This window comes from Anthonomus grandis, chromosome 19, assembly GCF_022605725.1.
Source record: "Anthonomus grandis grandis chromosome 19, icAntGran1.3, whole genome shotgun sequence".
NCBI lineage: Eukaryota > Metazoa > Arthropoda > Insecta > Coleoptera > Curculionidae > Anthonomus > Anthonomus grandis.
Genome location: NC_065564.1, coordinates 5,741,798 through 5,764,628, shown reverse-complemented (window position 1 = coordinate 5,764,628; position 22,831 = coordinate 5,741,798). Strand labels below are relative to the sequence as shown.

The 22,831-nt window shown below is 38.7% G+C and overlaps 6 protein-coding genes across 8 annotated transcripts; 4 read left to right on the top strand and 2 right to left on the bottom strand.

Moving 5' to 3' along the window:
• The first annotated feature begins 11 nt into the window (after positions 1-11).
• LOC126747306 (protein IMPACT-like) lies at positions 12-6,676 on the top strand. 3 transcript variants are annotated; one of them, XM_050455850.1, is made up of 4 exons: positions 12-246; positions 5,485-5,792; positions 5,878-6,114; positions 6,327-6,676. In XM_050455850.1, exons 2-4 carry the CDS (start codon positions 5,548-5,550, stop codon positions 6,619-6,621), a joined length of 777 nt encoding a protein of 258 aa, XP_050311807.1. In that variant the 5' UTR covers positions 12-246; positions 5,485-5,547; the 3' UTR covers positions 6,622-6,676. The 3 variants fall into 3 exon arrangements, with proteins under 3 accessions (XP_050311807.1, XP_050311805.1, XP_050311808.1); XM_050455848.1 differs by having other exon boundaries at positions 15-246; positions 5,396-5,792; XM_050455851.1 differs by having other exon boundaries at positions 47-137.
• A 77-nt stretch (positions 6,677-6,753) lies between these two features.
• LOC126747310 (deoxynucleoside kinase-like) lies at positions 6,754-7,683 on the bottom strand. The gene is made up of 2 exons (XM_050455861.1): positions 7,359-7,683; positions 6,754-7,305 (listed from the first exon to the last, which is right to left on the bottom strand). The coding sequence occupies exons 1-2, from the start codon at positions 7,557-7,559 to the stop codon at positions 6,787-6,789; spliced, it is 720 nt and encodes a 239-aa protein (XP_050311818.1). The 5' UTR covers positions 7,560-7,683; the 3' UTR covers positions 6,754-6,786.
• A 151-nt stretch (positions 7,684-7,834) lies between these two features.
• LOC126747300 (hsp90 co-chaperone Cdc37) lies at positions 7,835-9,077 on the top strand. The gene has a single exon (XM_050455842.1). It carries the CDS (start codon positions 7,956-7,958, stop codon positions 9,036-9,038), a length of 1,083 nt encoding a protein of 360 aa, XP_050311799.1. The 5' UTR covers positions 7,835-7,955; the 3' UTR covers positions 9,039-9,077.
• A 6-nt stretch (positions 9,078-9,083) lies between these two features.
• LOC126747312 (thioredoxin, mitochondrial) lies at positions 9,084-9,767 on the bottom strand. The gene is made up of 3 exons (XM_050455863.1): positions 9,530-9,767; positions 9,352-9,475; positions 9,084-9,296 (listed from the first exon to the last, which is right to left on the bottom strand). Exons 1-3 carry the CDS (start codon positions 9,697-9,699, stop codon positions 9,180-9,182), a joined length of 411 nt encoding a protein of 136 aa, XP_050311820.1. The 5' UTR covers positions 9,700-9,767; the 3' UTR covers positions 9,084-9,179.
• A 158-nt stretch (positions 9,768-9,925) lies between these two features.
• LOC126747285 (protein transport protein Sec24C) lies at positions 9,926-14,357 on the top strand. Its single transcript, XM_050455815.1, has 3 exons — positions 9,926-10,986; positions 11,612-11,886; positions 12,137-14,357. The coding sequence occupies exons 1-3, from the start codon at positions 10,060-10,062 to the stop codon at positions 14,148-14,150; spliced, it is 3,216 nt and encodes a 1,071-aa protein (XP_050311772.1). The 5' UTR covers positions 9,926-10,059; the 3' UTR covers positions 14,151-14,357.
• Positions 14,358-16,460: 2,103 nt separating this feature from the next.
• LOC126747298 (arf-GAP with dual PH domain-containing protein 1-like) lies at positions 16,461-21,404 on the top strand. Its single transcript, XM_050455840.1, has 7 exons — positions 16,461-16,643; positions 16,824-17,049; positions 18,975-19,257; positions 19,319-19,432; positions 19,495-19,690; positions 20,041-20,232; positions 20,491-21,404. Exons 1-7 carry the CDS (start codon positions 16,562-16,564, stop codon positions 20,553-20,555), a joined length of 1,158 nt encoding a protein of 385 aa, XP_050311797.1. The 5' UTR covers positions 16,461-16,561; the 3' UTR covers positions 20,556-21,404.
• Positions 21,405-22,831: the final 1,427 nt, after the last annotated feature.

The following is a 22,831-nucleotide window of genomic DNA, read 5'->3' as shown; positions in this document are numbered from 1 at the left end:
ATACACGCTCCTTTCAATAACGTCACAACAGTCAAAGTTGTCAAACGGTTTGTTTACATCATTAAAAAAAAAATATTGTTGTGTGAGGAATATCCTAGATTTCTGGCCAAATAATGTCCCGCCGGAACATTTCTAGGGTATGACTCTATAAAAACGTACATTATTAAAAATGTATTAATTAGGATTCCCGATAAAACCCACTTTACCTACCCTAGTTCTTCGTAAATCCTTAGGCAATTTAGTCAGGTAAAAGGTCCTTTTTTGAATAATAGATTTTTCAAAATCAGGGGTTAGATTACTTAATTGCTTTATTAGCAGCTTAGGGGTAGTTTCTAAATCTATAAAAGGGATTAAATGAAGAAATTATTATTGGAATCCTTAAGAAGAAATTATACCTGGTTAAGTACCAATTTATGACCTATCAAATGAATTTTATTAGTTGATTTTTCACGTAACTTTCCAGGTGTGCAAAGGGTTTAAAAATGTTTTTTATTATTTTTTTTCCAGGCATTTGTCCCCTTAATATCAGGTTTTTGGGGTAATTTATTGCGTTTTTCAAGGATATAAATGAATTTTTTCAGGTTTCGACACACTTTTCAGCCCTTAAATTATTTTTGTTGTTAATTCCAGGTTGTCGACTATTTTTTCTGCATTTTCTGACTCATTTTTCAAGACATTTAACGTCATTTTTCATATCTATCAGTCATTCGCCTTAAGTAAGGCATTCGAAGTAATTTGTTTTTATCGGGTATTTATACACAATTTTCCTGTTTTCCGAAATTTGAAAATTATTTTCCACCTCTTCTAGTCATTTAAAGTGACTTTTCTTTTTTTCAGCTTTTCTAAATGATTTTTTAAAATTTTATTCCTGTGTTTTTGGAGCAATTTTTCCGCCATTTGTCGCATATTTTAAGCCATTTTTCATGTTTTCCGACCATTCAAAGAAATTTTTTATTTATTCCAGGCATTTGACGTAATTTTTTGGATTTCCCAGGCATTTGCGTTAATAATTTATGTTATTCCAGGCATTCTAAATAATTGAGAAAAAACATATTCCAGTCTTTTGGGGCAATTTTTCCGCTATTTCTCGGGTATTTTATGTCATTTTTTTTTAAGAAAAAAAATATTCCAGTCTTTTGGAGCAATTTTTCCACCATTTGTCGGATATTTTAAGCCATTTTTCAGGTTTTCCGACCATTCAAAGAAATTTTTTATTTATTCCAGGCATTTGACGTAATTTTTTGGATTTTCCAGGCAATTTGTATTATTTTATTCCAGGTATTCTAAATAATTTTTAATTTTTTTTCAAGTATTTTTGGAGTCATTTTTCTGCCTTATATCACTAATTTTATTCTATTTTTCATATTTTCCAGTAGTTCAAAGTGGTTTTTCATTTTATTCCAGGCATTTGACGTCATTTTTTGGATTTCCCAGGCATTTGCGTTAATAATTTACGTTATTCCAGGCATTCTAAATAATTAAGAAAAAAAATATTCCAGTCTTTCGGAGCAATTTTTCCGCTATTTCTCGGGTATTTATGTCATTTTTTTTCATGTTTTCCAACCCTTTAAAGTGATTTTTCTCATTTTATCCCAGTCGTCATATGGTCATTTTTCCGCTATTTCTCGGGTATTAATACACGATTTTTCCTGTTTTCCGATATTTGAAAATTATTTTCCACCTCTTCTAGTCATTTAAAGTGACTTTTCTAAATGATTTTTTTTAAATTTATTCCGCTGTTTTTGGAGCAATTTTTCCGCCTTTTGTCGCATATTTTAAGCCATTTTTCATGTTTTCCGACCATTCAAAGAAATTTTTTATTTATTCCAGGCATTTGACGTAATTTTTTGGATTTCCCAGGCATTTGCGTTAATAATTTACGTTATTCCAGGCATTCTAAATAATTGAGAAAAAACATATTCCAGTCTTTTGGGGCAATTTTTCCGCTATTTCTCGGGTATTTTATGTCATTTTTTTTTCATGTTTTCCAACCCTTTAAAGTGATTTTTCTCATTTTATCCCAGTCTTCGTATAGTCATTTTTCTGCCATTTATCGGGTATTTTAAGCCATTTTTCATGTTTTCAGACCATTCAAAGAAATTTTTTATTTATTCCAGGCATTTGACGTAATTTTTTGGATTTCCCAGACAATTTGTATTATTTTATTCCAGGTATTCTAAATAATTTTTTATTTTTTTCGAGTATTTTTGAAGTCGTTTTTCTGTCTTATATCAGGTATTTGATTCCATTTTTCATGTCTTCTAGTCGTTCAAAGTCGTTTTTCATTTTATTCCAGGCATTTGACGTCATTTTTTGGATGTCCCAGGCATTTGCATTAATAATTTACGTTATTCCAGGCATTTGACGTAATTTTTCGGATTTCCCAGGCAATTTGTATTATTTTATTCCTGTTATTCCAAATAATTTTTCATTTTTTTTCGAGTATTTTTGGAGTAATTTTTCTGCCTTATATCAGGAATTTTATTCTATTTTTCATATTTTCCAGTCGTTCAAAGTGGTTTTTCATTTTATTCCAGGCATTTGACGTAATTTTTTGGATTTCCCAGGCAATTTGTATGATTTTATTCCAGTTATTCTAAATAATTTTTTATTTTTTTTCGAGTACCTTTAGAGTCATTTTTCTGCCTTATATCAGGAATTTTATTCTATTTTTCATACTTTCCAGTCGTTCAAAGTGGTTTTTCATTTTATTCCAGGCATTTGACGTAATTTTTTGGGTTTTCCAGGCATTTGCATTAATAATTTACGTTATTCCAGGCATTCTAAATAATTAAGAAAAAAAATATTCCAGTCTTTTGGAGCAATTTTTCCACCATTTGTCGGATATTTTAAGCCATTTTTCATGTTTTCAGACCATTCAAAGAAATTTTTTATTTATTCCAGGCATTTGACGTAATTTTTTGGATTTCCCAGACAATTTGTATTATTTTATTCCAGGTATTCTAAATAATTTTTTATTTTTTTCGAGTATTTTTGAAGTCGTTTTTCTGTCTTATATCAGGTATTTGATTCCATTTTTCATGTCTTCTAGTCGTTCAAAGTCGTTTTTCATTTTATTCCAGGCATTTGACGTCATTTTTTGGATGTCCCAGGCATTTGCATTAATAATTTACGTTATTCCAGGCATTTGACGTAATTTTTCGGATTTCCCAGGCAATTTGTATTATTTTATTCCTGTTATTCCAAATAATTTTTCATTTTTTTTCGAGTACTTTTGGAGTAATTTTTCTGCCTTATATCAGGAATTTTATTCTATTTTTCATATTTTCCAGTCGTTCAAAGTGGTTTTTCATTTTATTCCAGGCATTTGACGTAATTTTTTGGATTTCCCAGGCAATTTGTATGATTTTATTCCAGTTATTCTAAATAATTTTTTATTTTTTTTCGAGTACCTTTAGAGTCATTTTTCTGCCTTATATCAGGAATTTTATTCTATTTTTCATACTTTCCAGTCGTTCAAAGTGGTTTTTCATTTTATTCCAGGCATTTGACGTAATTTTTTGGGTTTTCCAGGCATTTGCATTAATAATTTACGTTATTCCAGGCATTCTAAATAATTAAGAAAAAAAATATTCCAGTCTTTTGGAGCAATTTTTCCACCATTTGTCGGATATTTTAAGCCATTTTTCATGTTTTCCGACCATTCAAAGACATTTTTTATTTATTCCAGGCATTTGACGTAATTTTTTGGATTTCTCAGGCAATTTGTATTATTTTATTCCAGGTATTCTAAATAATTTTTCATTTTTTTTCGAGTACTTTTAGAGTCATTTTTCTGCCTTATATCAGGAATTTGATTCCATTTTCATATTTTCCAGTCGTTCAAAGTCGTTTTTCATTTTATTCCAGGCATTTGACGTTATTTTTTTGGATTTCCCAGGAATTTGCGTTAATAATTTATGTTATTCCAGGCATTCTAAATAATTGAGAAAAAAAATATTCCAGTTTTTCGGAGCAATTTTTCCGCTATTTCTCGGGTATTAATACACGATTTTCCTGTTTTCCGATATTTGAAAATTATTTTCCACCTCTTCTAGTCATTTAAAGTGACTTTTCTAAATGATTTTTTTTAAATTTATTCCGCTGTTTTTGGAGCAATTTTTCCGCCTTTTGTCGGATATTTTAAGCCATTTTTCATGTTTTCCAACCATTCAAAGAAATTTTTTATTTATTCCAGGCATTTGACGTAATTTTTTGGATTTCCCAGGCATTTGCATTAATAATTTACGTTATTCCAGACATTCTAAATAATTGAGAAAAAATATATTCCAGTCTTTTGGGGCAATTTTTCCGCTATTTATCGGGTATTTTATGTCATTTTTTTTCATGTTTTCCAACCCTTTAAAGTGATTTTTCTCATTTTATCCCAGTCTTCGTATAGTAATTTTTCTGCCATTTATCGGGTATTTATACACAATTTTCCCGTTTTCCGATATTTGAAAATTATTTTCCACCTCTTCTAGTCATTTAAAGTGACTTTTCTTTTTCTTCCAGGTATTCTAAATGATTTTTTTAAATTTTATTCCGGTGTTTTTGGAGCAATTTTTCCACCATTTGTCGGATATTTTAAGCCATTTTTCATGTTTTCCGACCATTCGAAGAAATTTTTTATTTATTCCAGGTATTCTAAATAATTTTTAATTTTTTTTCGAGTACTTTTAGAGTCATTTTTCTGCCTTATATCAGGAATTTTATTCTATTTTTCATATTTTCCAGTCGTTCAAAGTGGTTTTTCATTTTATTCCAAGCATTTTACGTCATTTTTTTGGATTTCTCAGGCATTTGCATTAATAATTTACATTATTCCAGTCTTTTGGAGCAATTTTTCCGCTATTTCTCGGGTATTTTATGTCATTTTTTTCAAGTTTTCCAACCCTTTAAAGTGATTTTGCTTTTTTATTCCATACATTTAATTCAGTTTTTTTAATTTCACAGGAATTACAATTAATGATTTATATTATTCCAGGCATTTTAAATTGTATTCAAATTTTTTTTGAATTTTTTTTTCACTTCATTCCAGGATTTTCCCGTAATTTTTCAAATCTTCCATGGATTGCAAATTATATTTCAAGTTTCCCGGTTAATGGAAATATTGTTTTTTCCAAGCATTTCCAGTTTTAGAAAATTATAGCACATAGAAAATTCCAAAAAAATCTCAACTTTTCAATCAACAGTCTCAATTTTTTTTAAATCATTTAAAACTTCTCTTAATTCTTGGAAATTTTTAATTAAAAAAAAATACCATTAACCTCGAAATCCAGTCTAGTTTCTCTCTTTCCAATTAAAATAAAAAGAGAAAATCGACTTCAGTCCCAGTAACCATGCGCGCGCCCCCCACATCTCTGTGGTAACGCGATTATTAAATGTCCATTAGGCCCTAATCCCCTCCACATCTCCGAACTCGAGCGCAAATATTCATTCATCTACGATCATCAATTGTGAATCTGTACTCGAACCGAACAGTCACATATCGTGAGCCGATTTTAGTGAGTGCGTGAGTTAATTTTATCTTAAAAAAAAATTAAGATGTCAGACAATTACACTCAGCAAATGGAGGAGTTGGAGGTGCTCGACTCCATCTTCGGAGACCAATGGGAGAAACGTTGCGTGGATGAGACCTACGGGATCAAATTAGCGAAGGACGTGGAGCTTATGGTCACTTTGAACAAGGATTATCCTTCGGATAGGGCTCCCACTTACGACCTATGGGCCCCACATATGAGCAAGTCTCAAAAGGACCTTATCCATAAAGAGTTTATGGAGATTTTTGAGTAAGTCGCAATTTTCCCGCGCTAATCACCATCATCCAGTAGCAGCCTGTATTTAATATATCTAATATGACGTTTTAATTTCAAGAAATAATAAAGGATATCCGATAATTTATCAGTGGATAATGAACCTTAAGGATATGGCCCAGGAATGTTCAACCAAAAAAAGCCCGGAACTAAGCAAGAAAAACAAAGAGAGTGAGTCAACGAAAAGGGACATTCAGATTGAAAGTTCCCTTAAAATAATTCATGGGCCAACGATAACTGACCGGAAAAGCACTTTCCAGGGCCATGCCGCCCTGATTACACACCGGGATCAAGTCAAGTAAGTTTTCTCACAAAAATATATAACAGGGGAGCAATTTCCTAGGCTAGAAACACCTTTTATACCTCAATAAGCCCTCTATCACCTCCTAAAGAAATTGAGCCAATGCTTGGACCTTTGCTCACAACTCAGCAAATTTTTAACTTACAAGAACCATTCATACATCAAAATGTTCATTAAGAAACGCCCTAACTTAAACTTTCTCCCCCCAGAGAATTTCTGGATACCTTAAAACAGAACAAGAAAATCTCGCAGGCGAAGCACAACGTATCGGCCTACCGACTTCTGGAGAAGAAGGGAGGAAAACAGACGTTGTTGCAAGACTGCGATGACGACGGAGAAAACCATGCTGGGGGACGTTTGATGCACCTATTGACCATTGCGGACGTGAAGAACGTTATGGTGGTGGTCACCAGGTGGTACGGGGGCATCCAGTTGGGGAACGACCGGTTTAAACATTATAATAACGCCGCTAGACAGGCCATGCTCGAGGGCGGATTTATTTAATGATTTTTTTTGTGTGTGTGTTTTTATGTTGTAAATATATTGATGTTTATTGTTTTATCAGAAACTTAAATTAATCCCTTAAGTAACAAAAAAAAAAAAACAACACAGTGGCCAATAATAACATCCACTTCCACAGTATAAAAGTTTATTCGGGAACACTCATTTTCATCCATGTGCTTCCGCCTTTATATTTAAAGTGCTTAAAATCTCGGGTTCAAGCCTCAGGAACTCTTTGGCGACAGTTTCCCTCTCTTGGTCAGCGTTTAACACCAAAGTGGGAGCGGGACACTCAAACTTGTTCTTATTAAACAGCCAATCTTCATGATACTGATTTAGGGACCTTAAGTGCTCCAGAGACACTGTCCTCTCCTCTGGACGCTTCCTTTGCAATATTCGTTCATAAACAACTTCCGGGGAGGTCCTGAGGTACACAATCATATCAACTTCGGCCAGCTTTTGTGATTTTATCCAGCTGAACCACTTGTCGATGACAGCAAAAGATGGTTGGGGCAATAAACCATCTTTGGCCAGTTTTTCCACAAAACAGTAACGGGCACTATAGAGGGAGCGTTCGATAAGTTTAATTGGGGCCCCAGTTTGCTGCAGGTGGTTTTGCAGCATGGTTAATTGCACGTAAGACTGGAAAGTGAAGCTCCACTTCTTCGGGTCTTCATACATTAACCCCTAAAAGTTTATCATAATAAATTAATGAAACAACCCTTGGGGGGGTGTATTACCAGCAAATTATGCCCGTTGACGTCCCGCCAGTTGTCCACGGGCTCCGCTAGCACGCAAACGTTCTCGTTTCTAGCGATTTGTTGCAAAAATGTGGTTTTGCCACTGCCGATATTGCCCTCCACGATGACGGTAAATGGCCGGTTGATTTTTTGCGCCGCTGTACCCGCCATTTTCGTTATTAAATGCTTCACTTGTTGCATTTTAAAGCTTTTAGCATAATGCTTTCGAAATGCTTTAATTCGGAATGTTTTTAAATTCAGAAATTTCAAATGCTGGTGCAATCAGAATGTAAACAAACCCCTGTGACACTTGTCAAATGTGTCAAAGTCTTGTAAGGATGTGCGATATTTATCAAAGTTTTTTGGATAATATATTTAAAAACATCAATATTATCGATGCAATCGAGTGTGAGTGTCGACGTTAACATCGATAGTCAATATCGGTGTTTTCGGTCGATGTCGCATCCCTAAAGTCTTGTCATGCATTTGACAGTGACAGACATCAAGAAAACAACAAAATTCGTCCGGTATTTTCGAGAATTTCCCGATTCCTCCCAATTTTCACAGTAATTAAAAGAAAATCCGTTAAAAAGTAAAATGGTGGACTACAGTAAGTGGAAGAACATCGAGGTGTCAGACGACGAGGACGAGACCCACCCTAACATAGACACCCCCTCGTTGTTCCGATGGAGACACCAAGCCCGAATGGAGAGGATGGAGGAGCGCCAAAAGGAAAAAGAGGCCCTCGACAAAAAGAAGCTGGAGCACGAGAAAAAACTGAAAGAACTAAACCAAAAACTGCAAGAAAACAAAACAGAGGAGCTGGAAAAGCAGCTGAAGCAACTGGAGCTCGAGGGCAAGAAGCTTAAGGAGGAAATAGAGGAGTTCCAAAAGAAAGAGAAGCTGACCCCCTGGAACGTGGATACCATAAGCAAACCGGGCTTCGCCAAGACCATTATAAACAAACTGCAGCGCCCGGTGCAAGAAAATTTAACAGAAGAAGAGAAGGAGCAGCGCATGAAGCAGTTTATCAAAGATAACGAAAAAGACCTGAAGCACTTTGGCATGTTGCGCAAATACGACGATTCCCGACAGTTCCTTAAGGCCCATCAGCAGCTTGTCTGTGAAAACACAGCAAACTACTTGGTCATATGGTGCATCAACTTAGAAATGGAGGACAAACATGAACTTATGTCCCATGTAGCCCATCAAACTATTTGTATGCAATACATCCTGGAACTGGCCAAGCAGCTGGATTATGACCCAAGGGCCTGTGTTGATGCATTTTTCTCAAAAATCCAAGTGGCCGAAGTGGAGTATAAGAAATCATTCGAGGATGAACTCGAGCAATTTAAAGAGAGAATTCGGCGCAGGGCTGCTGAGAAGATTGAACAAGCTGTAAAGGAGCTGGAGGAGGAGGAGAAGCAAAAGAGGTTGGGCCCCGGAGGCTTGGATCCGGAAGAAGTGTACAACTCCCTGCCGGATGAGTTGAAAAAGTGTTTCGACTCCAGGGATGTAAAGTTGTTGCAAGAAACCATTTCGAAAATGGATGAGGAGCAGGCCAAGTACCATATGAAGAGGTGTGTTGATTCAGGACTTTGGGTACCTGAGGGTGGCAAAAAAGGGGATGCGGAAGAAGAGGAGTCTGAGCCAGTGTATTCTGAAGCCAAATCTGATTAAATTATATATTTTAGGTTATTTAATAAAACATTTATTCTTTGGTAGTATTTTCCAAACAAATTATATTATTTACAACCGCTGTCAACAATAATCAAACACAGTAATAAAGCTTCAAAGTTCATCAAATTACATGTAAAAAAACTATTTCTTAAGGACATTGTCGATCCACAAGTTCAGCTTGTCTTCGTCCTGAAGCCCCACGAGTCTCTCTTTGACTTTCCCATTTTGAAATACTACTAAGGCCGGAATAGTGCTTACCTAAAAGAAATGCTGACTTTATTACCTCATTAGACAAAGATATATGCAAAAATACCTCATATTTTGCAGCCAACTCCCCTAAGTCATCGATGTCAACCTTGGCCACAGAGATGTCCCCCTTTCTCTGGGCAATCACGTTTTCCAGCCGGGGTTCGAGAGCTTTACAAGGCCCGCACCAACTACAACAAAATCACATTAAAATATTGCAAAATCAACGGGGTTTTATCACTTACGTCGCGAAGAAATCAACAATTACTGGCTCTTTGCTGTTCTCCACTTTGTCCACGAAATCCTTGTCGTCCTGGACCTTAAAGGAGCCGGTTTTCAGCCCCGAAGTCGCTAGGGTGCGTTTTCCCAATGCGGAGAAGGTTCTGCCAACGTTCCTTAAGATAATCGCGTTCATTTTGGGGCGGATTTACGTGAATTTCGGCTTTGAAACGGGGTTGACTAGAGTTGCAAAACTTTTTTTTTCGTCTTTTTTGTTGACAGACGTCCAAACTAGGAATGTGCGAGATGTTTTTTGGTCGATATCGCATCCCTAGTCCAAACTCCAATCCAGACAGTTAGGCTCACGTGTTTGTTTGTAGCAACCGGAATGTTTTGACGTAAACCAGCTGATGGTGAGTCGGACTTTAAACGTCAAACGTGACAGCTGCTGTTGTCCCCGTAAATGCCCGTGTAACCTTACGTGGCATAAACGTTCAGTTTTCTCGTATTTTTGTTGTGTTTTGAGGCAGTTTTTTCGCGAAATAATAAGTGAGTGATGAATCCGCAATACCTGCCGCCCCAGCCGGGCAACTTTAACCCGCCGTCAAACGGTTACTCGCCGCGCAACACGAACCCCAATTTGCCCCCTCAGAAAAACGGCCCCAGTCCCGGATTATTGGGAAACGCGAACTCCCCGGGGGTCCCGAACATGCCCCCGGTCCCTGGCTACAATCCCCAGGGCATGCCACCCAAAACACTGCCCTTTATGCCACCGAAAGGACCCACACAACAACCACCATATTTAGGTCAACCTGAGAGTGTAAACAACAATTTAGGACCGCCCCATGGCTATGTAAACAATGCTCCTCCAAAACCCGGACCTCCAGGTCAGTTTAACCCCAATTTAGGCCCTCCTCAAGGCAACTTACCCCCACAAACTACTGGGCTAAATCAACCTCATATAGCCCAAACACAACCTGGCATGCCCCCAATGCCTCAAAAACCTTCTGGTATGCCTCCCATGCCCCAAACACAACCTGGTATGCCCCCAATGCCCCAAAAACAACCTGGCATGCCTCTAATGCCCCAAACACAACCTGGTATGCCCCCAATGCCTCAGGCACATCCAGGTATGCCCCCAATCCCTCAGTCACAACCGGGAATGCCCCAAAACTATCCGGGGATGCCTCCAACACAACCTGGCATATCCTCAAGACAAAATGAAATGCCCCCAATGATGCCTCCTCCAGGTCCTGGGCAATTTCCTCAGCAAAACAGGATGCCCATGGACCAGATGTCTAATCAGATGCAAAATATGTCGTTGAGGGGTCCACCGGGACCGGGGTATATGGGGCAGCCTCCCGTGAGGCCCATGCATCAAGGGGCTCCGGGGTATCCACAGCCCGGCATGAATTATGGGCAGCCACAGCAGCAGCAGCAGCAGAAGAGGTTGGATCCCGATCAAATGCCAAGTCCAATTCAGGTAAATCAAGATAAAACACAATTTATCTGCTTTCAAACATTTCAATGAAGTGAGGGTTTATTGTAACACCCTTGAAAGAATTCAGACATGAATTTTTGAAGTGTAATTTTTTATGTATCCATGTATGTATGGTGTCTTACAGAAGTATTGACTAATTTCAGCAGAGTCAGAAATTAATTTTTTAATCCGCTGGTCTAGTCCTTAAAACAAAAATTCCAGAATGCAGAGCTACTGATGTTTTCATTCATAAAATTACATTAATTAGAAAATAAGGGTATTTACAAAATTTGGTTGTACTTTGACTTTCGACTACAATTCATTTAACTGAAATGTGCAGTGTATATACATCCTTTAGTTTTATATTGTATGGCTATAAAGAAGTACGTCAGGTAAATAAGAAAGAAGATGACATTACAAAAGACAATAGGCGCACTGTCATTTAATTAAAAACACTCCTAATTATTAGTCACATCACACATAAATGATACTATATAGAGTTAAAAGTATGATAGCTGGAACATATTAAAATATGATTTACTACATAAGCTGCTTCTTTAAAATGATTTTTAATAACTGGTTAATTCAAAATATTCATGGGACTTAATGGAGAATTTTCCTCCTTAAGGTCATCCAAGATGACCAAGCCACCAGGAGTGGGCTATTTGTGACCAACCAGAAGGGGCTGGTGCCTCCCCTGGTGACCACCAATTTCACAGTTCAGGATCAGGGTAATGCCAGCCCGAGGTTTATGAGGTCCACCATGTATAATGTCCCAATTACACAAGACACCATGAAGCAAACTGCGGTGCCCTTCAGCTTGGTCATAAGCCCCATGGCCAAGTTGGGTAAAGACGAGTTTGCCCCGCCGATTGTCAATTTTGGGGAGTTGGGGCCTGTGAGGTAAGAACTGATGTGGGATTTCTTTCCAGTCCAACACCTTCTGGAATCATTCACTAAATTAGTGTTTTTTCTTTTAATGAGTATAAAAAACTATAGTTGTAATCCTTTTATAGATGTGTTCATGGTACATTCCAGGAGTGTTAAGGGCCATCAAGTTTTTAAATAAATGAATTATAAGCTAACATTCTGGGAATGTTCATAAAACTTCTTAGAGTCTTAAAGGCCATTTAGATTTAAAAAAAAATTCCAGGTGTATCAGATGTAAGGCCTACATGTGCCCTTACATGCAATTCATCGACTCAGGACGTCGTTTCCAATGTTTGTTCTGTAAAGCGACCGCGGACGTGCCTGCGGAATATTTCCAGCACCTGGACCACACCGGACAGCGCATGGACAAATACGAACGTCCCGAACTCGTCCTGGGAACGTACGAATTCGTCGCGACCGCGGACTATTGTCGTAATAACACCCTCCCCAAGCCTCCCGCGATCGTTTTCGTCATAGACGTCTCTTATAATAACATTAAGTCGGGTCTCGTTAATTTACTGTGCGCGCGCATGAAGGAGATCATCCAGAACCTCCCGGTGGACCAGAACATGGAGAAGAGCAACATGAAAGTCGGCTTCATCACTTACAACAGCTCGGTCCATTTTTATAACATCAAAGGGACATTGGCGGGGCCCCAAATGATGGTCGTGGGTGATACCCAGGAGATGTTCATGCCCTTATTGGACGGGTTCTTGTGTACTCCTGAGGAGAGCGAGGCGGTCATCGACGCCCTCATGGAGCAGATCCCCCAAATGTTCCGGGACACCAAGGAGACGGAAATCGTCCTTTTGCCGGCGATCCAGGCAGGATTGGAAGCCTTAAGGGCGTCGGAAACTGTCGGGAAGTTGCTGGTGTTCCACTCGTCGCTGCCTACGGCAGAGTGTCCCGGGAAGCTTAAGAACCGGGACGACCGCAAGTTGCTTGGGACGGACAAGGAGCGCACCGTATTGACCCCCCAGACGCAGGCGTACAACCAGCTGGGACAGGACTGCGTGTCCGCCGGTTGCTCGGTTGATTTGTTCGTGTTAAATAATTCTTTTATCGATTTGGCCACGATCGGGCAAGTTTCCCGGCTCACCGGCGGGGACATTTTCAAGTACACGTACTTCCAAGCGGATATCGACGGGGATCGGTTGATTAACGACGTCATAATGGATATAAGTCGCCCCGTTGCTTTCGACGGGGTGATGCGCGTGAGGACGAGTACCGGGGTGCGCCCCACCGACTTTTATGGATACTTTTTCATGTCGAACACCACCGACATGGAGTTGGCCGCCATCGATTGCGACAAAGGGGTGGCAATAGAGATAAAACATGACGATAAGTTGAGCGAGGAGGAGGGGGTGTACGTGCAGGCGGCCCTACTGTACACCTCCTGCTCCGGACAGAGGCGTTTGCGCATCATGAACTTGTCGCTCAAGACCTGCTCCCAGATGGCCGATTTGTATCGCAGCTGCGACCTGGACACTTTAATCAACTATTTAGCGAAGCAAGCGACTTTTAAACTGTTGGAGCACAATCCCAAGCAGGTCAAAGAGAACTTGGTGAACCGGGCTGCGCAGATCTTGGCCACTTACAGGAAACACTGCGCGACCCCCAGCAGCGCCGGTCAACTGATCCTGCCCGAGTGCATGAAACTTTTGCCCCTCTACGTCAGTTGTTTGTTAAAAAGCGACGCGATTTCCGGAGGCAGTGACATGACCATTGACGATCGCGCTTTCGCCATGCAGATGGTCCTCACGATGGACGTCGGGACTTCCGTGAACTATTTCTATCCTCGTCTGGTGCCCGTGCACGATTTGAATCCGGAAAAAGTGGAAATCCCGCCTCCGGTGCGTTGCACCTCGGAGAAAATGTCCGATCAAGGGGTGTATCTGTTGGAGAACGGGGTGCATATGTTCTTGTGGTTGGGAGCGGGGGCCAGTGGGGAGTTCGTGCAGGGCGTCTTTGGAGTGCCCACGGCCCTGCAGGTGGATGTCGAGAGGCCGCATCTGCCCGAGCTGGATAATCCGTTGAGTGAGGCCTTGAGGAGGATCGTGGAGGAGATTAGGAGGGAGAGGCACAGGCATATGCGGCTCACGATCGTGAGGCAACGGGAGAAGTTGGAGCCGGTGTTCAAGCACTTTTTGGTGGAGGATCGCGGTACGGACGGGTCGGCGAGCTACGTCGATTTCTTGTGTCATATGCATAAAGAGATTCGGAATTTGTTGAGTTAGAGACTGTTCATCGGGGGTTCATCGTTTCTCATTTTAGAGTAGGTCGTCTTTTATCGTTTAAAATGCATTTATCGGATGATTCTTTTTTTGTTTGAAGACGTCGGTATGTTATTTATCGTTTTAATTATTTTTTTTTTAATTAGTTTAGTCTGTTTTGTATATATATCCATGCAACTTTCCATACTAATATATTTTTATTTTCACTGACTGGCGGTTTTTTTCCTTCTTTATTATACAAGAAAATCGTTGTTTTTTTTATAAATTTAATGCCTTTTCATTATAGTTTCACTTTTCAAAATGGCGTCCGTTTAAAATTTAAAATAAACGAAATGGGCTCATAATTTGCTACCTAAGTATCGTTCCACAGGGTGTCCCAGCAAATGTGGGAAATCTCTCGGAATTAGGTAGAAAATAAAAAAAATTATTTGGAATTTTCCTATAGGCCCTCCCTGCAAAGTTGCCACTGGAAATCAGTTTTTTCTTAAAGTACTTGGTCTGGTCAACACTGCTAAGGACCTCTTAAAACGGAGCCCTTAAAACACACTTACCTTATTTGTTTTACCAGAGGCGGACTAGGTTGTACATTATAAGGCTCTGAAATAATAAATATGGATGGCCTGAACCTTAAACCAAAGAAAGGGCACTCATGTTCATTCTCGATAAAATAAATCGCAATAAAAAGAAAGAAAGAGAATGTAATAAATAAAGAAGCCAATAATTCGAAAGAATTAATTAAAAACTTCATAAGATAAGAATGGTGGACTGGTGTACTCGCCACAACAGCCCTGGATTGTTCCTTATCACATCACAATGAATCCTGATAAAAGTGCCCAAAATGTTGGACTTTTTATGCAATGGAGTCCGAAAATGATGTTTGAGACCACTAAATTCAATGTATAATATCTAAAAAACCAAGAGAGATTGCATCATGAAACAAGAAGCATAATATTCACGACAGTATTTGTCACAGCTATTATTTGAGATTTGAACTCATCTAAGCAAAAGTGCTTAAAATATTGGACTTGGTATTCAGTGATGTCCAAAAACAATGTTTGATCTTCGAGGGGTCCATTAAATTCGATGTGCAATATCTAAAAATTAATCAGAAATATTCTCTCAATCAGAAATAAGGACAGTATTTATTTAAGTATTTATTACAAAGAATATTCCGAGGTAAAAACTGTACAAGTAAAAATTTTAAAAATATCGGATTTTTATGCCAAGTCTGCTGAGTCCAAAATGAAGTTTTGATATTTAATGTGTTCATTGAATTCAAGGTCTAAAATCTAAAGAACTAGTAGGAATATTCTTGTGTAGTAAAAAGGTTAATATTAAAAAAATATTCTGTAAGATTTAAATATGTCCAATTAATTTTTTTTTAAATATCAAATTCTGCATGCAGTGGAATCCAAGAACAATGTTTAATCCTTAAGGTAACAACTGACTTCAAAGTCTAAAATATAACGAACTAGTAGGAATATTCTTGTGTAATAAACAGTATAATATTAAAAAAATATATTCTTGGCAAATATTCCGTTTAACCAATTAAAATTTTTAAAATATCAAAGTCTTTATGCAGTGGAATCCAAAAATAATTTTTATTTTTTATTGTTAATTTTTATTCTGTAAAAGTTCCTTAGACAAGAGTTGAATACACCAAGGTTTTGAGGTGATAGGTAAAAATCCAACGGCGTTAGATCGGGAAACCGAGGAGGCCAGACAATACTTATCCAACAGTTTGGAAAAACGTTATTCAGGTGCAATTCCTTACACCAAAATGTGTATAAAATACATGTTTCGGCGGATCACAAGGGGCAAATGCTCTATTAAATCCAGAAGATTATTTTGAAGGAACTCCAAATAAAGTTCTCTATTCAATCGTGACGGTAATACGAATGGCCCTGTTAAAAAATTGCCACATTTTCCGGGTCACCCTGTTTACAATGTAATAACCAAATTTTTGATTTTTTAACCAATCGAAGTTTTATTGAAAATTCCGGCCTGTATGAGCCCCTTAGTAGGTATTTGTATTCCGGCCTTACATGCACATAGTAGGCCTACTTGACCAACCGTGAGCTGTCAAAAAAGGCCTGCTATGTACACGTCACGTATTTAAGGCCTTTACAACGTAGCAACGCCTAATTTATAGAAGATTGGTTGAAACGTTGTTGCAAAGGCCCGACGAACTCTGCTATGCCTTTACCGTACATTATTGACAGCTCTGCTCACGTGGTCGAGTCAGTGTTGCTACGTGTTAAAGGGCCTCTCGTATTGTTTACGCCCCCCCCTCCACCCCTATGTCCAGTGCCGAACTGTCAAAACAATTTTTGTAAAATGGCCGATTTTATTTTTATTTTGATCGCGTTGTTGTCGAAAGTGCGGTGAAAAATCGAATTTCCCAGTGCGAAAAAATGGTCGAGAGAAATGAAAAATTGTTGGGCGAACTGGCGAAATTGCCGGGGAACGACGTGTGCGCCGACTGCGGCTCCAAAGGTAAGCGCCGGGGGGGGGTAAAGGTGAGACCCTCTGTGGGGGTCTTGTTTGTGTTTTGGTCCACCCTTAATATTCCGATGTAAACAAGTTGTTTTTCTCCGCTAGTAATTGTTCATTTACGTCGCAAGTTTTATTATTATTAAACGGGACGTGACTCACTTTTTGCATATTACCCGATAGATCCGGAATATGCCTCTTATAACATCGGGATATTCATATGTACAAGATGCTCGGCGGTGCACCGGAGCATGGGGGTGCACATTAGCAAAGTGAAGCATTTGAAGCTGGACAGGTGGGAGGACTCTCAACTGGAAAGGATGAAGGAGGTGGGCAACATTAAGGCCAAAATGAAGTATGAAGAGAGAGTCCCCGCTTGCTATCGGATACCTAAAGAGGATGATCCTCAGTAAGTTATTCTTACACTTTCCCCCTCTGATAAATGGAATTATTTAGTTTTATAACCAGGGTGCGGTAAACTAATTTGTATTCATATCTTAGAACCACAAATAAAAATAGAATTTATTCCCGGGAAAACCCCCAATAATGGGCATTAATAAATTTGTTATTCATTGAAAGGAAGTCTTATCAATTGATGCTCTGTATGGTAAACAACTAAATTTCCTCCCATTTTTCTTGGAATTGTTTACACTGTTTCTTCGGAATGTATATGGAATTTAACCGATTAGTTAATATTGCATCAGTAGGATGCAATTGTGGCAAATGTTGTTACCAAAATATTCCATTGGAAAAATTCATTTAAATGTTACTGGCCAAAACAAGAATGAACTTAATATGATCGGTTGCACACAAACATGGTTTCTTCAGTAGAAGATTGACTGTGATGAATCTCACATGTTTTCTAGAAAAAGCATATGAAGTGTGGGACATAGGAGACAATTGGATGTTGTGTATTCAGATTTTTCAAAGGCCTTCAAGAGGTTGGACTACATTCATTTTTTCTATATTTGTCAATCATGTCACTGGTAGATTGAAAAGGGAGTCGTTTCGGCTGATCCGCCGCTCAGCACTGCTACCTGTGAGATATTTTGTGCATAACTCTACTTGTCTTAGTTTGTCTCAAAAAGTCTTAGACTTCTGCCCATGTCACTGGTACTGCTATCTCTTTTATTTGAAGATGACTTAAAAATATTTAGAATAATATAATCTAAAGAGGGTTGTGATCTCTTGCAAAGAGACATTGATGCTTTAGCACACTGGTGTACAATAGATGAACTACCTCTCAATAATAAAAAGCGCAAGTGCATGTCAATCTCAAAAATTCACATTGAAATTAAGCAGGTTAGGTAATACATATACACGAGCCATAGTTGATGACAAACTGACATTCAACAAACACATCAATGAAGTTGTTAAATATTCCTTGAAACTTCTTGGTTTCATAATTTAAAAGGTTGGACAGTCTTGTTAATTTGTACAATGGCCTAATTAAGTGTAAATTACTTTAAGCAACAATGGTGGGGTTTCCCCAACTCTGATGTTCATATAGACAAACTAAAATATGTGCAGCACAGTTTTTTTGAAGTATCTATGTTTCAAAATTGATGGAATATACCCTCCAAGGGGGTATGACCATAAATTACAAAGATTTAATTTTTTATCTCTGAGGCACTGTGCTATTCTGAGCAGCCAGCTTTTTTTATAACTGTAAAATTGATGCACCTCATCTTTTACAGGACTTTTTTGTTTTCTCGATATACTCTAGAAAACACCTTTGCTTTTATTTAGAAAATATACCACATATATTTTACACAGCAAAAATGATATCCACCTGTTTAGTAGCACTATAGCTACATTCAAAAGCAAAATTGCTGCAGTGATTATGACCTTATAACCATTAAATATTACACTATATATAAACTCTCCATTTAATTCTCTCTTGCCTGTAGTATACTCTGAAGTTGTGAGCTTCAAATTTTGGCTGTCTTTGAGTCAAATTAATATTTGTAGACTGTTAAGTTTGCTGTAATATATGCTGTTTACTTAGGCTGCCTAGAGTATTATTTTTGTCAGTTTATTGGTCTTGTATAATTACTTTTCATCTGTTAAGCATATAAAATGACGAGACAGTTTTACCACTAACCAAAACTCTTTATTTTTACTCTCTTTTGAGATTCTCGTAATTTGAGTGTCACACCCATAGGACTGTTGTCTTATGATTAGGAATTTCCTGTTAGACAATCTTTGGTATATAAGTTAATAAATATTCCATTGGAAAGTTTATTTAAATGTTACTAGCCAAAACAAGAGTGAACTTAATACGACCGGTTGCACATTGCATGTGTTATAACTAAAGACCCTCGACAATTCCAGTATCCTGGTGGACCAATGGATCCGCGCCAAATACCAAAGGGAAGAGTTCTGTTATCCAGAACGTCAAACATACACCAACGGGTACTACTCGGGGTTCCTAATGAAGCGTGGTAAAGAGGACAGCCGATATAGACCGCGGAAATTCGAGTTGTCGGAGAAGGACGACACGCTTAAGTATTACGTGGCGGAGCACCGGGATCCCAAAGCGATCCTACGGGTCACCGACATCAACGTCGTCTTGGCCCCCGAGAAAATGATCAACGACTCCCCCAATTCCATGCAGGTACTTCGCGTCAATCAAACATTTTCCAAGGAAATTCGTTTAAAATCGCCGTTTTTTCCAGATAACTTTCCTGAAAGAGGGCACCACCAGGCACATCTTCGTTTACCACGAGGAGGCCGAGGTGATAGTCAATTGGTACATGGCGATCAGATGCGCCAAATTGCACCAGTTACAAGTAGGATTTATTTATGTCGTTTTTTTTTTAATTAAATTAATTTTCGTTTTTGATTTTTTTAGGTGGCGTATCCTTCTGCGGGGGATTCGGATCTGGTGGATTTTCTTACGGTGGATTTCGCCAAAGAGGGTTGGCTGTGGAAAACCGGGCCTCGGACCTCCGACGGGTTCAAGAAACGCTGGTTTTCTTTGGACAATCGGAAGCTCATGTACCACGACGATCCCATGGATGCTAATCCGAAGGGGGAGATCTTTGTTGGTAAGTTTTCTTATTTTGAATCAATCAAGTAGTTATTTAATTATGAAGGTTTAGAGCTGTTGTTTCTTATTTTCCTTGTATAACCCGTTTAATAACTTCGTGATTGATGATTTTATTTATTTGATTATTGTTGTGCTAAGTACCTTTTGAAGGTTTGGAATAATTTTTTTGACGATCACTTATTTTCCATTAATAAATACCTACTCCCTGTAAAATTATCAGTGACTCCCCTATTACTGATCGTATAAATTTGATTCCTGCTATTCCAAATAGTGCGGACCGTCCCTCAACCCTTTGGAATAAACGATTCCATTGGAATTATCTTAACGGGGCATTTTTTTCTTCCGCAGGCCACATGTCCGAGGGTTTCTCCGTAAAAATCGGGGTGTCCCAGGGGGTGAAACCGCAGGGTTTCGCGTTCATGCTGACCACCCCGGAGCGCACGTACAACTTGTCCGCCCAGTCGGAATTCGACCGGGACACCTGGATCGAGGTGCTGGAGCGGGTCATCGAACGGCCGGTGAACGTCCAGGATATCGCAGGTACTACCAAGGACGAATTTTACGTTTTAGAGAGTCGATTTTTGACCATTTTAAATCCGTAAAGTTCCGGTTAAGTCGGTGTTTGTTTGTGTGACGATTTCACTGTTCTTTTCAGTACAATTTGCGCCGCACCCTTAAAATCTCAACACCGGACCACAAAAAAAAAAAGAAGAAAACTGTAAATTTTAACGCTTCGCTTGCTATTATTAATTACCGCGCAGACGCAACGCTAACTTCGCTTTTTCTTTTCTATTTCAGTGTCGGCTCGCTTGGCGCGCAGGCGCGCAAACACCAACTCCATGAACATTTTCTCGAACAGGTAGTGCCGATGACACCCGATCGATCGTCTCGTCGTTGTGCGCAAAATACTCTCGTTTGTTTATTTTTTATTTTATTTTTTTTTTGTTAATGTCACGTTTTCCGGTGTCCCGCGGTCCGCGTAGCTCGGGTGTTTTTTTTTTGACGAAGGGGAAACCTGTACGGCACTGTTTTTCATAATTAAAGTGTTTCAAGGCAAGAGAGAGTCCGTTTTTGCGAATATCTTCACTTCCAGTCAAGATATTCACGTGATTTTTGTCTTAAAACACTCAGCTGCCATGTCATCAACAAACACTTAAAAAAAAAAGAAAATCCGTACAGCAGATTTTTGAAAAATGACGCCCGAAGTGCCGTTGGACATCAAGAAAGCGTGGACAGCCCGTGAAAAAAAAAAACTATACGAATACTCAATTCAAAATCGGGTATTTCTTGATTTTTCCTACTAAGAGCAATCTGTTCTGTTTTTGACGGTTATTTATGTCATTTTCAGTACCTGTCCTGCCGCGTTTAATTGTACAAAAGTGCCCTTTTTAGTACAACTAACGTTACCACTTGTCTAACCTAGTCTTAAGTATTATTTTCCCCCTCTCCGGTAAATCGCAGTAAAAAATATGCCAAAAATACGCCTGATTTTGGACGATCTTTGTACAAATAAGCCGTTTTTGTAAATATGTACGTCATCACACTCATTTCTTGTACAACTTCAGCCCTTTTATTGCCGTAATTGTACCAAAAAACAAACAACAACAACAACGTTTCATTATTTATATTCCATTTTTTAAAAATTAGTTAGTTTTAATAATACCGAGACTGTTCTGATGATGTTTGTTCAAATAAAGCAATCTCTTATTATATTTTTGGGCATTTTTCTACTTAATTGCTCCTTTTTTACTTTCTTACGCACGTCCCTGGGTGCTAAAACTTCCCAGGAAGTATGTGCTCTTCGAGGAAGACAGAAGGATAAGTGCTGGAGGTCGTCTGTTAAGGTAAGTTGCTGGTTTCGAGTTGTGTGTGTGTGTGATGTCAACTCACTGGCCTGATGAGACCCGTAAGGTCGAAACTACGGTAAAAGAATACAAAGAGATCAAATATACACCTTATCTAGAGAGTGCATCTCTTAAAGTATTTCTTTTACCGTAGTCGCCAGTCTCTCTCGTGTATGTGTCGTCACTGTTCTGCTCAAAGGTTAAAAAAAAAAAAAAACACTATAAATATACATAGTATCAGTCAATGCTGACGTGAAGTCAAAATTATCTGTTCCAACGTCGACCAAGAAAAACACTATGGATGTATATAGTAGTAGCCATTGCTGACGTGAAGTCAAAATTATCTGTTCAAGCGTAAAAAACTCATTGCTGACGTGAAGCCAAAATTATCTGTTCAAGCGTCCAAAAAAAATGCTGACGTGAAGTCCAAATTATGTGATAAAGCGTTCAAAAAAAAAAATGCTGACGTGGAGTCAAAATTATCTGTTCAAGCGTCCAAGAAAAATGCTGACGTGAAGTCTAAATTATGTGATAAAGCGTTCAAAAAAAAATGCTGACGTGGGGCCAAAATTATCTGTTCAAGCGTCCAAGAAAAATGCTGACGTGAGGTCCAAATTATGTGATAAAGCGTTCAAAAAAAAAATGCTGACGTGGGGCCAAAATTATCTGGTCAAGCGTCCAAGAACAATGCTGACGTGAAGTCAAAATTATGTGATCAAGCGTCCAAAAAAAAAAATGCTGACGTGAAGTCCAAATTATCTGTTCAAACGTCCTAACATATAATTTGGACCTCACGTCAGCATTTTTTTTGTTTGAACAAGAGAGACACATCAACGAGAGAGTCAAGGTTTGACCTTGACCCAAGGTCACGCGAAGGTCACGTCGTACAAGAGAGACACATCAACGAGAGACTCAAGGTTTGACCTTGACTCAAGGTCACGTCGTATAAGAGAGACACATCAACGAGAGACTCAAGGTTTGACCTTGACCCAAGGTCACGTGAAGGTCACGTCGTACATGAGAGACCCATCCAAGAGAGACTCAAGGTTTGTCCTTGACTGAAGGTCACGTCAAGGTCACGTCGATCAAGAGAGACACATCAACGAGAGACTCAAGGTTTGACCTTGACTCAAGGTCACGCGAAGGTCACGTCGTACAAGAGAGACACATCAACGAGAGACTCAAGATTTGACCTTGAACCGAGGTCACGTCGTACATGAGAGACCCATCCAAGAGAGACTCAAGGTTTGTCCTTGACTGAAGGTCACGTAGAACAAGAGAGACACATCAACGAG

Excerpts from the sequence above, each read along its gene's own strand:
- LOC126747306 (XM_050455850.1), top strand. The coding sequence starts at position 5,548 with ATGTCAGACAATTACACTCAGCAAATGGAGGAGTTGGAGGTGCTCGAC. Across the intron at positions 5,793-5,877 it reads GAGTTTATGGAGATTTTTGA|AAATAATAAAGGATATCCGA; the intron begins GTAAGTCGCAAT and ends TTTAATTTCAAG. Across the intron at positions 6,115-6,326 it reads ACACACCGGGATCAAGTCAA|AGAATTTCTGGATACCTTAA; the intron begins GTAAGTTTTCTC and ends TTCTCCCCCCAG.
- LOC126747310 (XM_050455861.1), bottom strand. The coding sequence starts at position 7,559 with ATGCAACAAGTGAAGCATTTAATAACGAAAATGGCGGGTACAGCGGCG. Across the intron at positions 7,306-7,358 it reads TCAACGGGCATAATTTGCTG|GGGTTAATGTATGAAGACCC; the intron begins GTAATACACCCC and ends ATAAACTTTTAG.
- LOC126747300 (XM_050455842.1), top strand. The coding sequence starts at position 7,956 with ATGGTGGACTACAGTAAGTGGAAGAACATCGAGGTGTCAGACGACGAG.
- LOC126747312 (XM_050455863.1), bottom strand. The coding sequence starts at position 9,699 with ATGAACGCGATTATCTTAAGGAACGTTGGCAGAACCTTCTCCGCATTG. Across the intron at positions 9,476-9,529 it reads ATTGTTGATTTCTTCGCGAC|TTGGTGCGGGCCTTGTAAAG; the intron begins GTAAGTGATAAA and ends ATTTTGTTGTAG. Across the intron at positions 9,297-9,351 it reads AGTTGGCTGCAAAATATGAG|GTAAGCACTATTCCGGCCTT; the intron begins GTATTTTTGCAT and ends CATTTCTTTTAG.
- LOC126747285 (XM_050455815.1), top strand. The coding sequence starts at position 10,060 with ATGAATCCGCAATACCTGCCGCCCCAGCCGGGCAACTTTAACCCGCCG. Across the intron at positions 10,987-11,611 it reads AAATGCCAAGTCCAATTCAG|GTCATCCAAGATGACCAAGC; the intron begins GTAAATCAAGAT and ends TTCCTCCTTAAG. Across the intron at positions 11,887-12,136 it reads GGGGAGTTGGGGCCTGTGAG|GTGTATCAGATGTAAGGCCT; the intron begins GTAAGAACTGAT and ends AAAAAATTCCAG.
- LOC126747298 (XM_050455840.1), top strand. The coding sequence starts at position 16,562 with ATGGTCGAGAGAAATGAAAAATTGTTGGGCGAACTGGCGAAATTGCCG. Across the intron at positions 16,644-16,823 it reads CGCCGACTGCGGCTCCAAAG|ATCCGGAATATGCCTCTTAT; the intron begins GTAAGCGCCGGG and ends ATTACCCGATAG. Across the intron at positions 19,258-19,318 it reads ACTCCCCCAATTCCATGCAG|ATAACTTTCCTGAAAGAGGG; the intron begins GTACTTCGCGTC and ends CGTTTTTTCCAG.